General features: G+C 33.8%; 2 protein-coding genes across 2 annotated transcripts; both read right to left on the reverse strand.

Annotated features, from left to right (window-relative positions):
- Positions 1 to 2,181: 2,181 nt before the first annotated feature.
- Positions 2,182 to 4,240, reverse strand: LOC140046242 (ubiquitin-related modifier 1-like). Its single transcript, XM_072090812.1, has 5 exons — positions 4,178 to 4,240; positions 3,735 to 3,805; positions 3,544 to 3,625; positions 3,220 to 3,268; positions 2,182 to 3,063 (listed from the first exon to the last, which is right to left on the reverse strand). Exons 1-5 carry the CDS (start codon positions 4,216 to 4,218, stop codon positions 2,995 to 2,997), a joined length of 312 nt encoding a protein of 103 aa, XP_071946913.1. The 5' UTR covers positions 4,219 to 4,240; the 3' UTR covers positions 2,182 to 2,994.
- A 90-nt stretch (positions 4,241 to 4,330) lies between these two features.
- LOC140047175 (kinesin-associated protein 3-like) lies at positions 4,331 to 17,532 on the reverse strand. Its single transcript, XM_072092031.1, has 17 exons — positions 17,395 to 17,532; positions 16,848 to 16,979; positions 16,446 to 16,600; positions 16,228 to 16,292; positions 15,829 to 15,970; positions 15,178 to 15,402; positions 14,438 to 14,527; positions 13,912 to 14,090; positions 12,288 to 12,450; positions 11,962 to 12,062; positions 10,975 to 11,196; positions 10,110 to 10,401; positions 9,650 to 9,748; positions 9,252 to 9,337; positions 8,431 to 8,611; positions 7,934 to 8,051; positions 4,331 to 5,973 (listed from the first exon to the last, which is right to left on the reverse strand). Exons 1-17 carry the CDS (start codon positions 17,424 to 17,426, stop codon positions 5,790 to 5,792), a joined length of 2,466 nt encoding a protein of 821 aa, XP_071948132.1. The 5' UTR covers positions 17,427 to 17,532; the 3' UTR covers positions 4,331 to 5,789.
- Between the last annotated feature and the right edge of the window lie 42 nt (positions 17,533 to 17,574).

Raw genomic sequence — 17,574 nt, forward strand, 5'->3', positions numbered from 1 at the left:
TAAATTAGGCGTACGCGTAACGAAAGTGATATGACCAATCACAAATTACCTGTGTTTTGCGCTAAACAAATTTAAATCAATCAATCAATCGTTCGATTTATATAGCGCCATTCCAACATTCATTGCTCATGGCGATGAAATTGCTTCAAACAGATGTAAAGCAATGTTAAGTAGATCATAAAGTGTTGTCTAATTTACAATATTGCCTTAGGCCTATAACAACTTTTTTTCTTACATTTTACATATAATTAAAATGTAGTTACCAATGCCACAATGTACGGTATAGGGTTATATAATCCGGTGGAATAGACCTCTCATTCAAATTATCTACAAAAGATATGCAATTGTAGGCTACCTTTTGTAATTGTGAGATTCATAATCTTTAAGTCAGACAATATGGACAACTGAATAGATCGGATTACTTCAGTTGATGATCTTTGTAACAGGTTAATTCGTTTTCTACCTGTTAGTAACAGCAATTGTTGCTAAGTTTTTGGTTATTAAGTAAAGTCAATTAGACGGATTAGGCCCCTGGGGATATCATCATGTTAGCATTGAATAAACGGAACTCATCAAGGGTAGCCATAGGCCAAACCAGGGGACGTTTCGTATTGAAAGCAGCCAGGTTTTTTCAAATTTAAACTGAGCTAAAACTAAATGTGCTTGGTTAATACCAATACGTAAAAGTAGATACGACGACGGCGGATCGCCTTTTCTTGCAGTCAGTGTAGGCCTAGCAGTAGTACGATCTGTTCTGATTCCAGGCCCTGCGCGTAGGATCACTGGGCTAAGTCATCGAATCGGCCACCACCCAACCACCACAGTGTGTGATACTCCATGGTGATAGGCATTTCGGTGGACTTACTCTTGTCAGGCGGTAGGCTAACCTAGACCTTATTTTGTAAGATATACCTCTAAAGTACTTACCATATCATCCTACAATGTGGCAAAGTGTAGAGAAATCCATATTAAGATTCATCTTCTAATTTTACAAAATTATGTTGTATTTTGTTTAGGTTTAGGCTTCCATACTTTTTTTCAAAACTGCCGCCTCCGGTAGCTCCTCATCTAAAAGCTTAGCGTGAAGAGCTGAAGCTTTCACATCCGGGGTCTTCTTGACTGCTCTCATCTCTGATTGGTTGTAACTTTTTTTTCTCCATTTCTTGTACCATTATATTGTTTAGACTAATATTAACTATGATTATTTCTGTCCATGCCTTACAATATCAACTGTGAACATGCACCGGACCTACTTAACCCAAAAAACAAAGATTGTTGGAAGTAGTAGTCAGGTCTCAGCCCTTGATTGTCCAAACGCAATTCTTGATAAACTTAAGTCCAAGAACTGTGTATGGACATCAGTGGTTGAGGCTGTAATGTCAACAGTTTACTTCTACCAGAGGGAGTGAGATTACTCCACTTTTATTTAAGCTCATGTCGTATGAACGCACGTTAAGGCCGATGTATACAGACGAGCGGCGGCGTTGGTAAATAATAAGCGGGAAATATAGAATCTTTTTCTTATGATTTACCATTTACACAAAACGCTTTTGATACGCACTATCCGCTTATCGACCGTTTATAAGGTAGACACACGGAAATTTCGATATTGTATGATAGGTCTTTCTGATTTTACCGTGAAACTATAATTATAGGCTTGGCCACTGAAGGGTTTCAATCCTCACTGGCCTCCATTAGGACGTAACGCAAGGGCGTAACCGCGTCATTATCCGCCGCGTCGTGATTGGTCAACTCGCTTTCATCGCGCTTACGTACATCTTGAGAACCAATCTTCGAGACATTCCTCATCGCTATACTGTATACAAATATGAAATTAACGTCATATCAAATGCTATAATTACAATACGGGATAGACAATTAGGCAATACCTAAATCTGGGAAAGTTCCCTCCTCCCATTGCAGTGCCGTTATACACCTCGTAAGCCGATAAAGCTTTTGAATTGTGAATAAGCTCCTTTTTGGTCGTCTCAAAGCACTATCTTGTCTGGTAATAAAGTACTATGTAATAGCCTAGCAATCGGATTATCGTGAGATTAATATTGATTGCATCTCGTCCCATTGATCAAATGAAGCCATCCTTAATCCCTTCATTGTCATGTCTGCCTTTAGTTTTGCCGTTAGTGTTGATACAAACTTAATGATGTACTTATACACAAACTGGTACATATTGATTATGTGATGGGTTTGATGTTTTTTTACTTTAATCTTCATTATTTATTTACATGATGCTATATTAGAATATAAACAAATGTTTGTACACAAAGTGAAACATTGTAAGTCCATTGTTGTCTCGGGTTTTAGCAATACGTTTATCGTTTCACAAGATCACAATATAAACACGTCATGGGAAAAGATTTACAAATATAACATTTATTTTACAATTTATTTGACAGTGAAGATATCACATCATTTGTTCGCTGTCTTTATGATTCAGTTTATGGTTCTTCAATACCCCATTTAGGCGCGGTTCCCACTAGAACGCAAGGCCGTAAACGAAAACGTCAAGCTTGGTTCCTACTAGGACGCAACGCAAGCGAGTTGACCAATGACAAACAACAGGTCGAATAATCCATCTCGAAAATAATAAATGGATTATCCAAACTGTCGCTTGCCATTGGTCTTTGCGTAAATTGTGCCCTAGTTGGAACCAAACTTTAGATTATTTTTTAGGGGGACAATATATCTTTAAGTACAGTCTGGATGGATCTCATCCACCATGTTTTCACTTTCATCTACCATCTCTGTATTTAATATTCGTACTTTTTCATCAAAGGGTCTATTACTATATTATGTTTTATATTACGTTTTGATTATTTCTAAACTTTAAATCAGTTGTCATAGAGACCATCTCACATTATTCCTGCCAACATTTCCAGGTTGCGCCTCTCATAATATCTTGTGAAGATTGTTATCCAGTAACTGTATTCTTCCTCCATCTCATTGATTGCATTCATATAAATTCACATTGTGATGTTATCCTCCATGTAAAGTTGATATAAAGGTAATCTTGTCATTCTCTTGAATTTCATAGTTTAATTCGCCCTACAAAATACAAAATACAAAAATACAAAAATACAAAATACATTTATTTAAAAAGAAAGAGAAATAAATGTTAAAAGTAACAAATTAAGTACAATATATTATTAAAACATTTTTAAAATACAAGAATAAAATTATAAGAATTATAAAGTCACTTACAAGCAGTTCCCAATCAGCATCGTTCACCAGAACTAGAATTCCAGGTCGTCTAAAACAAAACAAAATTAATTGTAAATCCTGATAAAAATACACTTGCAAAATAATCTGGACTTGATAATATTTGCCGATTAAAAGTTAGTCACTGTGCATATTGAGACAAAATAAAAATCTCTCTGTCTACACTATCAAACTAGTTTGACCAAAAAAGTTTGATGTGGCCAAATACGGTAGTGATATGAATCATCGTGTCTATATACGGGCACATCACATAAGTTTGTCACATAAAGTTAGATAGTGTAGAAAAAGCCTTACAAACTGACTTACATCGAGTCTCCTTGGATGAACAGTTCTGGGCGTTCTTTTAACATGTTATCCTTAATCCATACAAGTAACTTTTTTATTGTCCCTAAAAGGCAATGAAGATTATGTAAAATTATCACTTTTTTCCAGTGGCTACTGAGTGTACTTCTTTTGATATTCTAATCAATGAAAATATATATATATAAATTTCTTACATTTATCATCCACTTTCTTTAGTTTGACTTCATGGTTCTTAATTTTATCAAACAGTAATTCTGCTCCACCACTGAAATTATTTTAAAATGATTAACTATTTAATATTATTTAATAAGTAAATACTGTAGGCCCCTACTATTAAATCATTTTTTGGTTGTTGCCTATCCCACTAGCTTGACCTAGTAGTAGCATGGAGGTAGGTAATGGTAATACAGTACTAGTAGTAAGTAGCAGCCAGCCTACCGCTGTCGACCGTGTACTGTCAGGCGGGTCGGGCTCAAAAACCGCTCCTTGCTTAGCACAGATTAGGCTTAGTCTAGGCCTAAGCTAGGTCAATTAAAGGCCAGTCGTACAGTTATTATGCCAAGGCCTTCCTACAATATTCATAAATACTTTATCGAAATATTAATTGAAATATCATAAGAAAAAACAAAATAAATACCTAAATTCTAGAGTTACGCAAACATCACTGGGCGCCGCCATGTTTAAAATCTGAAACGCCAAAAGTGCGTTAAGTGAATGTGGCACGCCGCTGGTGCATTTGCAATACAACAACAAAATACAAGAAAAAACACGGTAGTTTTAATTGCACGCTTTATTCAATATGACACAAACATGGCAGGAAACACTGAAACTATAAATACTTTTTCTTTTAAAACAATCTACTGTAATAAAGTAAAGCTATGTATTAAATAAATTGAAAATTATATGAAAATAATAAGGTAATATTCATAATCTAATAATAAGCAATATTCATTCATTTTGAATATATCATCTATATATTTATTTCAGTTAAAACACATTTATTGTTTATCATCTCTCACTAGGCATTGCCTAATTTGTTTAAATTAAAAAATTGAATGTTACTTCACTTAAACATAAAGTTTTAAGCAAAAAAGTGTATATTTTGGTTAAAAGAAAATCAGCTAGTGATTGCTGCATTTGACCCTTTTTATGTCATACTATCTCTTTTTCCCATTTTATCATAGTTTATTATGTTTTCACGCTGCTGCTCTAGCCCGCTACGTCACACGAGATGACTCATTCATTAGATGAAATCAAGCAGCTTTATAGTACTACACTTTGACATTTTTGTTAAAATGGAAACTCGACTATAATTTATAGGTACCACCTGTTGAATCCAAAAAACGTCTGGGAAAAGAGTCTAACGACAAATCCCAAAGCATTTCTGGTATTTATGAGTCCCATAATATTACTAAATTCGCTGTCAGATAATCATTGAATTATTATCAAAACAGTCCATTGAAGTTTTTGTTTGTAATATGATACTTGAAGTATCTAGGCGTGATGAAGTGACCCCCAGACTTGACCTTAGCAATAACAATAAGCGAGCACCGTTTTTTGTAAGAAATATTCTTGTTTATATGTGACAAGCAAGACAAATTTCAAACCAGAGTGCTTGACTTAATAAAATAATAATTCAATTGAATTGAATTCACATACAAACATACTGGATCAAGTTACTTATGCTGTTGCATCCTATAGTGGGAATTAAGCTTTAAAGATGTATTGTCCCCCAAAAACATGAAAATGAAGATTAATTAAATCAGACTTTGAATAGGTTATTTGGTAGTTTTAATAAAGTTAATCACTTCTGTGGAAAAAACCCAGAAAAATGTTTTCACTTATAACATGACATAATAAATGGTTAAATTCAACCAAAAATCCATTGGCTGGCAGCTAATTTGACTATTTTTTGCTTTAAATTACAGTTTTTTCAGGTAAATAATTTTTGTTTAGATCTAATTTATGTTCAAAGTGGATAACTATTATGTGACATTAAAATGGCATATTCAACAGAAAAATGTTTAATAATTATTTAATTAGAGGACAATACATCTTTAAGGTAACATACATAAAATGGAATGTGTATATTCGTAATTATTAAATCCGCAGTATTATTTTAAAATAAATGATTACAATATTATAAAACAAAATAAAAAAAAGTGAGTTTTTTCTTATATTATTAGTGAATCCTCTGGTCAAAGAGAAATATTTTACCTAATTGTGATTGGTCAATATCGCTATCCCTCTTATCTATAATAATTTGATTTGTAATCTTTGACGTTCTCGTGCGCATCGTGAGCATAATCATAGCTCACTTGCATTGGTCGACCATACTCATCTAATGGGTTCCCATACTGGTCCACCACTTGCCCGTCAATGATGTATGCCCCAGATGCAAGCTCTTCTAAATCAAGCTCTTGTTGACTGTACCTAAATAAAATGTGATCTCTAAATTGTAAAGTATCCTTTAACTATTTTAAGCCTTGCATTTTGTTACATATCTGAATAAAAGGGTTTATACTGGAAATCTGCAACATATCTAAATATACAAGCTACTTTAGGCAATATACAGTTGTGCAAAAGACAAATTATTGTGCAATGTGTTATATAGCTTAATGCAAGGAAACTTCACTACCAATAATGGACTAAATGAGTAAGTTTATAAACATATTATTGAACGTGTGAAATGAAGCTACTACAGTGTAATATTAAAGGTAATTCTAGTAAAACTGTGAAACAAGCCTTGCCTTTTGAAAATCGTAGGTGTGCTACAAATTGAATTTATCAACCCTAGGTGAACTGTAGGTGTGTAAGATTTTCCAAATTTAAATGAGCTGCAAGTGCCGCAAGGACATTTAATGCTAGTCTAAAGCTCTGTCTACACTATCAAAGTTTATGTGATGTGCCCATATATGGACACGATAATGTCATATCACTACTAAATTTTGACATATGTGGCCACATCACACTTTTTTTGTCAAACTAGTTTGATAGTGTAGACAGAGCTTTATCCAAATCGAATGCTTAAAAAAGCAAAGCCTGAATACAGTTAATGAACACAAATATGATTGTCAAAATGGTGATACAGATGGTATACTTTTAAAGGTAATTTAAGAATAAAATATGTTACATCATGAAATGTAAGTTATCTATAAAATATATTATAAATATAATATAAATGTGAATTACTTACTGCATCAGCATTTTAATTTAATGTACAACTCAAGTGATGAATTGCAAGTAATAATTCAAAAAGAACAAACTGATGAATTGAAATAAGAGGTAAAAATCATGATGGTGAGATAACTAAGTTTAATATTTTATTACATACCTGCTAATATTTTCTTAAAATATAAATTGTGATATGCAGGGTGAACAGTTAAATAAATAAAATTCCATGTTAATCATAAAAAGTTATTAAAATAAACATTGAAATCATGATGTGAGAAAACTATATTATAACTCAATAGTTGAAATTGTGATATGAAATGCGATAACTGAGTAGAGTTTCTCTATCACCATTCTAATGACCATTACTAAGTATAATTTGCAGTAAAACTTCATCATTGCAAAACTTAGGATAGAGGAAAGAAGCCCATGTCTAAAGACACTCAGCACTATAAACACATCAATGCAAAGTGTTATTACTAATGTGTGATGGTAAATGTTGGATTAAAAAGTCAGTAAACAAAACTATCAAACTAAAATTGTGGTAGGATAATTTACTTCCTATCCAAAATGGCTGTATCCAAAGAAAGTTAATGTAACTTGTGCGTGTAGTGTATAAAGCTCTGTCTAAGCTATCAAACTTTGTGTTACCAAAAACTTGTGATTTGGCCATATAAGTACACAATTACATCACATCACTACCATATTTTGGCATATCACTACCATATTTGGGCACATCACTACCATATTTGGGAATATCACTACCATATTTGGGCACATCACTACCATATTTTGGCATATCACTACCATATTTGGGCACATACAGTTTGATAGTGAAGATAGAGCTTTAGAGAAGTCATACTACCATTAAAGGCAACAACAGTGAAAGAATTGTTATAATAACAATAATTATGTATTGTTGTGATATGACAATAGTAGAACCTTCACTTAAGCCTTGTCTACACTATCAAACTTTGTGTGCCCATATATGGACATGATGATGTCAAATCACAACCATATTTGGGAATATCACTACCATATCTGGGCACATCACACTTTTTTTTGTCAAACTAGTTTGATAATATAGACAGAGCTCTAAAGAAAGAGTGAATTTATATTAGTTGAACTGTCACTTCAAAATTAGTTGAAACTTTTAGTTGAACAAAATTAGCTGAACAAGTGAGCATGAACATGGTGGTGGAACACTGGTGCGTTAGCTCACCTTCCGTACATAGACATCCCTGGTTGGCCTAGGTACTCTCCATTCTGCATGGGTACTGCATAATCATCAAGGTAATCAGGTGTGACTGCACCATCATACATTTCACCTTCATCGTAACCTACAATAATCAGAAATTGACTTAAGAATCCAAGTACTTCTATGGCTGTAGTATTTCTATTATTCAAATCAATGATTGTTACCATTTTAAGGATTATTTTATGTTCATTATAATATTACCCATTTTCATTAACAATAGAATACAAATGATTGTTATTAAATTTAGCATCAATTAGGGGGTGGGATTACATTTGAGTATCACTATATACACATACGCTATTTCAGCTCGATTACAACTCTCCAAATACTGGACACCTTTTGGCTGGTCTAATATGTCTGGTTTTCCAGAAAGTCTGGTATTCGGAATGTGTTTCAAATGGTAAAAATTAAAGCTTCCAGTTTTTAGAGAGTCCGGTATTTGGAGAGTCCCCTGTACTTACCATAAAACAGGTCTGGCCTGTCAAGAATGTCAGACTCCTGTATGTAAGGACTGTAGCTTTCATCTCCATACATGAGACCCTCATCATCTAATTGGTGGCTCTCTACCATCTCCAACCATTGTGAGTTGTGCCAGCGGAATTTCTCTAGTTTTATTTTCTTTGCGCATTCTTGATCAAACTCCTACAAAAACAATAAATGTATAAACAAATTAATAACATTGTACTACCCAGCTTATGGTTTGTTTGGAGTAATTACTGAACTCAAAGTCCATACCTAGCCCAAAGCCAATATTTCTACACAAATTTGTACGCGAAAGCGTCGGCTTATATGCATGTGTAGATAGAAATTTGGAAGATTTAAATAAGCATGCGCATAAGCTGGCACTTTTGAAAAAAAAATCAGCTTATGGCTTCCTTCAATGAATTCAAATAAACTATTATTTTATTCAGACATATTGCCAAGGACTATCAAAATTGAATGTTATACCCAACAATCCATTCACTAAAAATCCATACAAATATACACACTAGTGCTCTGCATAAAGTCTGTCAAAGAGTGTTCTTGGGTTACTGTAGGGCAATCTAAGAACAAGCCACTGAGCTTGCCTTTCAAAGATACTGTAGAAACTCGTCTTTGGTCTTATGTCTGGCTGCGACAAAAACCAACAGTACTGTATTATGTATGGCGGCGCTGTGTCTGTTAAGGAGCATGGAACTGATTATGTGTCGCAGCCACAGATAAACCCTTTGATCTCCGGAGCTCAGCATCCTGTTGTTCAATTGCCTTGGTTACTGTAAGTTCTATATAAAATGATACTTACACAAATAATGTCTAATGTATTATCACACACTTTTCTAATCTCCACATTCTTGTCATGCATCAAGTCTATCAAGTAGTCAGGTGCCTCTGAAGTCAGTTGTTAACAATATTAACACATTGCAATTAAATATTCATTCTTTCGCCTCTTTCAACTCCACTCCCTAAGCCTCAAATGAGACTTAGTTTATGAACACAATAAAATAGTTTATCAATCCTGTATTGCTGAGTTTGTGCTCGCTGTTGGATGTTTATAAAATAAAAAGAATACATTTTTTTTTTTAACATAAAAAGGAAAAAGTATATGAAATACTAAGGTTCAACTTATCAAAGAAAGTTTCGGCTGGATGGGCATGCTCATAAAATATATTGAAGATAAAATGAAATAAACAGAAAGGATACGAGTTTTCCTTATTATAACCTCTCGAGTGGCTTCATGAAATACCATCTGGTAGAAGACATACACAATCTGACATACTATCTCATCATCTTCTTGTTTAGCTGTAAAGACAATAATGTCAACTGATTTATGTTTTTAAACATACATATTAATCACAATATCACTTTTATTGGTATCAGTATCATACTCATTCAGTTGATTACAATACTTGTGGCTTGAGTGCACAATAAAAAACCAAGTGCATCTTTTGGAGTTGGAGGTTTGTCTGGTATACTGGTCTATATCAATCCTGCCGTGGGCAGACAGACACTGTTTAGTGGCATCACTCTACAACAAGGGACCCTTAGAGGATATCTATGATTTAAGATAGTTCTTATATAAAGCACAATATGAACATTAATCCATTATTCATTGCTTTACAATTGCCCATCAAAACAGAAACAAAACATCATGAATATTTACCATTAAGTAATTCAATCAAACACTGAATAATGCCAGACTTGGCCAACATCGCCGCACAAGCGTCATCAGTAGCTACTGTGCCAACCAACATCACCACTTCAAGAACCAGATCATCCTCAGCAGCACCAGGCTGCAGACGCTCTTTGATCCAAGGTATGAACTTGTATTCCCTAAGGATCAGTTCGTAGTCGAGGTCTGGAATAGTGAGGTTGGCTAGGATGCCGAGAGCCTCTAGCACCAAATCTTCATCGTCCGATTGTTTTATCACTTCTGCTATGTCACTGATAAACTCCTGAAAACAATTTGATTGTTTACATGTATAAAATAAATAATTTATTTACTATATTTATCCATTAAGTATTCTGTAACCTTTTCTTTCATTCTGCAGGTAGTCCACGTCTTGTTTGTCCATGTAATGAACAAAATTACAGTCAATTCTTCCAATACCGCACTTTTTATGAGTTACAAAATGTTCTAAACTCTTTCTTTACGATAAGAAGTTTATCAAATTTAAGTAAGCTGCAAATGACACACCTCAGGGACATTTTTATGAGTGTTAAGCTCTGTCTACACTATCAAACTAGTTTGAAAAAAAATGTGTGATGTGCCCAAATATGGTAGTGATATCATCAAGTCCATATATGGGCAGCGTCAGGTTTTTTTGTCACGTAAAGTTTGTTAGTGTAGACAGAGCTTTAGGTGTGTGATTGCATTCACATGTCTAAACCTGTCTAAAGTTAATTACAGCTGACACTAGATTCTCATTGAGTAAGTTCTCTAGCTTCAAAAGCAAAGGTTAGAAAGCCAAGTAATGTGTAACAAATGAATAAATTATTCTATTAATTTAAAAAACAAGACTACTCACAATAAAGAATGCCTTCGTTGGCCCATCATGTTGCGATATATTTCTTATCATTTTTAACAACAATGGGTCGCGTAAACTCAATGCCCTTCGCATCAAGAGACGTAAACCACTGCCCTCACAGATTATTTGTGAATTTCGTTTATTGCACGCTAAATTTATACACAGCGCCACCAACTCAGGATCTATACGATCTCCTGGATTCGATAAGACTAATTTCATAACCTATAAAAAATAAAAATTACTTTTGATATAAGAATATTATATAGTATATGATTGAAATGATGATAATGATGATGATAATAATGATGATGATGATGATGATGATAATAATGACGATAATAAGGATGATGATAATGATGATGATAATGTTGATAATGATAATAATGATGATGATAACAATGATGATGATGATGATGATAATAATAATTATTATGATGATGATAATGGTGATAATGATGATAATAACTCATTCATTCATTCATTCAGGCTTATCGCCTGACTTTATTTACTTTAGGCCTCTGGCCCCTAGTAATAATGATGATGATAATAATGATTATGATAGTAATGATGATGATAATGATGAGGATAATAATGATGATGATAATAATAATGATGACAATTATGATGATGACAATTATGATATTAATTAAATTATAATTATTATAGTATATAACAATTGTTTACTATAGATGTATTTTGTTAAAATTATAGAACCACAATTTATTGTCTGCCTGGGGTTTTGATAAAGTCTTCCAAATTTTTCATTTTTCCCAAGTTGGGACCTCTGAAAAGTTTTAATACAAGTATAGTGAAATATATTCAGTTCTGTTTATTATTTCAATACAGAAACTAAGAATGCCTGATTTGCGAAGAAAATGACAGAAAATAAGATGTTTGAAGAGGACAAGCAAATCAGGCAATATATACTAAAATAAAGTAGTAAGTAAGCTGCCCTAACTGAAGCGAAGGAAAATAATAAGAATTTACCTTAGGGATACAGTCAGTGTATGTAAACATAGACTTGGCCTTGTCATCCATACTAATGTGATACAACAGGCACAACACTATTAAACTATGATTATCATTATCTGGTGAAAAAACCAAACTATATATTATGGCTATTGTTTTATTCAGTATATTACTTGACTTAAGCTCTATCTACACTATCAAACTTTTTGTGACAAAAAAATGTGATATGCACATATAAGAATATGATGATATCATATCAATACCATATTTGGACATATCCCTATCATATTTGGGCACACACTTTTTCTCAAATTAGATAGTAATTAGTAATAGACACTACTCACCAAGAAGGGCCACAAATTTTGGTAACAATCCAAGTTTTATCATCTGACTTCTCATCTCAGAATCAAAGGACAAGTTAAGTAGCAGTCTCAGGGTTATGTTGAGCAGATCCTCATGGTCACATGGTATAATACCTCCTAACTTTTCAATTATGTGTTTTTCACGCTGCAAATGGAGAATAAAGAACATTGGAAAATTACAATAATGGAGTGGGAAATATGAAACATTGGAAAATTACAATAATTGAGTTGGCAATACAAAACCAGTATACTGCATGGAGGACACATATTTCCATCCCTCCCATTGTATCTATTTCGTTTAGTCATTCATAAAATAATAGTAAAAAGCATAAAAACATCAATATAACAGAATGAAATATGGACAAAAAGGAAGAAAAAGGGGATTCATTCCTCCCATCCTATTACATCCCATCCATCGATCCGATCAAATCCATTCCTCCCATCCTATTAAATCCCATCTATCTATACGATCAAATCCATCCCTCCAATCCTATTATATCCCATCCATCGATCCGATAAAATCCATTCCTCCCATCCTATTAAATCCCATCTATCTATACGATCAAATCCATCCCTTCAATCCTATTATATCTCATCCCAACTCATCCATCACACTATTATGTCCATCCATCGCAATATCCCGTCCATCCATCGCACTATCCCGTCCATCCATCACACTATCCCGTCCATCCATCACACTATCCCGTCCATCCATCTCACTATTCCATCCATCCATCACACTATCCCGTCCATCCATCTCACTATTCCATCCATCCATCACACTATCCCGTCCATCCATCTCACTATCCCGTCCATCCATCACACTATCCCGTCCCTCCATCGCACTATCCCGTCCATCCATCACACTATCCCGTCCATCCATCACACTATCCCGTCCATCCATCTCACTATTCCATCCATCCATCACACTATCCCGTCCATCCATCTCACTATTCCATCCCTCTATCTCACTATTCCATCCCTCCATCTCACTATTCCATCCCTCCATCACACTATCCCATCCATCCATCACACTATCCCGTCCATCCATCGCACTATCCCGTCCATCCATCACACTATCCCGTCCATCCAACACACTATCCCGTCCATCCATCTCACTATTCCATCCATCCATCACACTATCCCGTCCATCCATCTCACTATTCCATCCATCCATCTCACTATTCCATCCATCCATCTCACTATTCCATCCATCCATCACACTATCCCGTCCATCCATCTCACTATTCCATCCATCCATCTCACTATTCCATCCATCCATACTAATACTATTATGTACATGTTCAAAAGCTCTGTATACATTATCAAACTAGTTTGACAAAAAGTGATGTGTCCAAATATGGTAGTAATATGACAATATCATGTCAATATAGCCACATCACATCTTTAGTTGTGTGCAAAGCGACTCTACAGCTCACTAAGTCGGTCGGTAAACACTAACTTGAGCTTATGACTGAAGCCATGTATACAGTATGGCCTTGTTTGTCAATTTAATAGTGTAGACAGAGCTTTAAAAGAAAAGATCTTTCCTTTTACTTTTTATATCATTTGAACAAATAAATGATTTGATTAGTAGATAATTTACCATCTCTTCTTTGTTCTCTACATAGATGCTGAGTTTCTTGAGGAACGAGACAACAAGGATAAGCAGTTCCATATTTTCTCGCTCTAATGTTCTTATCAGCATTCCCAGTATTCCTTTGTTTTTCATCTTCATTTCCACTTTTGTTTCTTCAGCCAAATTTAAAAGCAGGTAAAAAGACACTGAAACAAATACATATGATATTTTTAATTTGTGTAATATTTGAAAATTATTGGCAAAGAAATCTTTTCTGAAAACAAGAGTGTTTAAAAAAAAATATAAAAAATATAGTTAGTAACACGCACTATTGTATATTATAAAGCTCTGCCTACACTATTAAAGTTATGACAACGAAATATGATGTGCCCATACAGTATATGGACATGATGATGTCATATCACTATCATATTTGGGCATATCACTACCATATTTGGGCATATCACACTTTTTTTTATCAAACTTCATTGATAGTGTAGACATAACTTAATGCAGTCAAACTAACTTAACAGTATTGTTCACTAATATATACCTCTTAATAGCTGTTCTTGTTTTTTTAAAAGACTTTGATACTTTCTGTAACTCCTGTCGTAGTCTCTCTTGAGTTGCAGATCACTAGCACCTGAGTACATTACAGTTAAGAAAACAATCTCACTATAATGTACAGAGATCTGCCCTACAGCTAATTAGTTTATCATTATGTTATTGTGTATTATATATTGTTTAATTGTGGAAATAAATAGAAATTTTAAATTGAATTGAAAGACATACCTTTTGCAGAATTTGTAATTATACCGTAAAATTTCGAAAAGAAGACCATTTGGAAAAGAAGCAAACCCAAGAGTTATAAAAAAAGAAGCCATGGGCTTTTTTCGAGGTTTTATGGTATAAGATTCACTTTTCATTCTGTTGTTATTTTATAGTTATCCTACCAGTGACCTTTTAGATCCATCAATCTTTAGGTGGAAGCCAAGTTGTAACCACGCTTTTAAATAAAACACCGGGAATTCATGGTCAACATTTTTTTACGATAGCAAAAATGATTTTTTTTAAAGCTCTGTCTACACTATCAAATTTGATGACAAAAAAATGTGATGTGTCCATAATTATATGGACATGATGATGTCATATCACTACCACATTTGGGCATATCACTAGCATATTTGGGCATATCACTACCATATTTGGGCACAACACACTTTTTTTGTCAAACTAGTTTGATAATGTAGATATAGAGCTTGAGATATAAATAATCTATAATACAAAGGATAATGGCTTTCTTCTTCTTAGTGAGTTCTTCCATCCAAACATCATGTCTATTAAGTTCATGCTCAATGATCGTCATGACTAAAGCGCCCACTTTGAAGTGAGACACAACAGAGTGAAATTGAGTAAAACTTGAGAAACAGAAGAAGATGTAGATTATATTGGTTGCTAGTTCTACGCTTCGCTTCCAGTCTTCACGTAACACACGTGCGAGTGCCCCGAGCACAGTTTCTGAAAGATGTATCTATATGTAATATGTATGTATGTCTTAAACCGGGATACACTGGTGCAGAGAGGAGTATAAAGGCACTATTTTACACTTTATTATTGTTGTTTCATGACAGATACAAAATATATCCTCAATCAAATAAATGAATTGATTTATATTCGAATCTCTCGTATTTTAAGTATGGAAATTAGGAAAGCCAAAGCCATTACATAATCAAAGAAAATTCTTAAGGAACACCTTAGTAGGCTATTTGGTGCTGAAGGTTTTCGACTCCAAAACGTAGAAGAGGAGGATCCCATATGTATGTACATTAATGTAAAGTAAACACAGTTTCTTCTAAAATATCGTCTAGAAAATAAAATGTTCGTAATTTTATTTATTTATTACTACTAATATAACAACTTACAATAAAGAAGATAGCTACTTACCATTTTGAAGCAGTTCTTCTAGATTGTCTGGATTTCTTGCAATCTGAAGTATCAACGCCGTGCCTTTAACCTTCTCTGCAATGTCTTCATATAATAGTTCAATATAATCTTCAATTTCTGTTATGTTAGCTGTTTCATCAAGCTATGATAAAATACAGCAGATTTGATAAATTTATTATAATAGCTTACCATTGGTAGTGTAATGACTACACTCATACAAGTGTGAGTGATAACCAATGATAATGACAAATGATAATGATGATGATAATGACCAATGATAATGATGAATGATATTGACCAATGATGATAATGATGGCAGCAGGACAATGAGATGATATTGATAATAACAATGATAACACCAGTAAGATGGGAAGAATAATGGAATGATTTTTACATTACCTCAGTGCCTTCATAAGGAGGGGGATCTTTTAATTTTCCAGTCAGCTCACCCTTTTTACCAGAACCTAAAATAATTTGAAATTGACCCTTTATTTTTCATTTTAGTTTGATAGTGTAGACAAAGTTTAAGTTTCCTAAATACACCCTTACTGACGACAATGGCGAGAAATGCAATCAGTGACATATTATTTCTTACTTTACTTCTCTTGCTAATTTACCTTGTGACATTTGCGACTCCTTTCGATTCTGTAAGTAATACAACAACTGCTCCACTTCTCGTAATTTTGATGGATGAATCAGCTTGCATTTTTCTACAACTTCTCTTGACAATGAACCAATATTTGTAGTTGAATTTAAACTTCGAACACGTATTCTGAAACATTTTTAAATCACAACATTTAATTTGTGAATTTCATTTATTTTAGTACAAGATTGTTGTTTATTTTACTTTCAAATACATCAGTCCATAGGACAAACATATACACAAGACGTTCTACAAAGTCTAAAACAAAGTCTTTGGGGGTGAAGTTGTTTTTTGTCATGAGACAAAAATCCAGACATCTGACAGGACATGAACCCAGGCCCAACAAGCTCATGGACGCCATGATTACAATATTTACATTTTCTGACACTCCTTTCTTTCTCCCAACATTTCATCCCCAAGTTCTCCAAGTATTGTTGCCTCAAGTTCATAGTTAACAACCAAGGCTTTCTCTGTTGGATGGACATCAATACTACCTCCCTTCACTTTCCTGAAAATTGATAATCAAATATTTTAATTTAATACAAATTGTAAAATATCATTTCAATCCATAATATAATAAATATATGGAATTATTTATTTATAATTAGGCCTAGCTAGGCCTATAATAATATTAAATTTGTAAAAATAATATTAGGCCTAGAGGCCCTATTTATTATTAATATTCCTGATGGTAGAAAAAAAAATGACTAAAAATGTTAAAATGAATAACATCATAGGCCTACTCAATAAAATGTCATCAAAACCCTATCAGGCACTACCTGCGGCCTATATATAAGAACTTAATCTAAGCCTAGGCCAGGGTGGCCTGGCTGCCTTCCTTCCGACCGTACGTAGGCCTAGCTACGTCAAAACCTTCTTCTTGTCGCTAGCCTAGCTAAACTATCTGATTGTGTAAATCTTACCGTTTCAGATATCGTGCGTCTTCAACCTGCATTTTAATTATTTTACGATAATTTACAAATCTAAATCGAATTTAATATCTAAATCGAAATCAATATTATGTAGGATAGGTCAACCCTCAAAATTAAAAAAAATAATATTTTGTTTTGGTGGTGGAGGTAATCATTTTGAAAATGGAATGC

The sequence above is a fragment of the Antedon mediterranea genome, chromosome 4 (genome assembly GCF_964355755.1).
Source record: "Antedon mediterranea chromosome 4, ecAntMedi1.1, whole genome shotgun sequence".
In the NCBI taxonomy this organism is placed as follows: Eukaryota; Metazoa; Echinodermata; class Crinoidea; order Comatulida; family Antedonidae; genus Antedon; species Antedon mediterranea.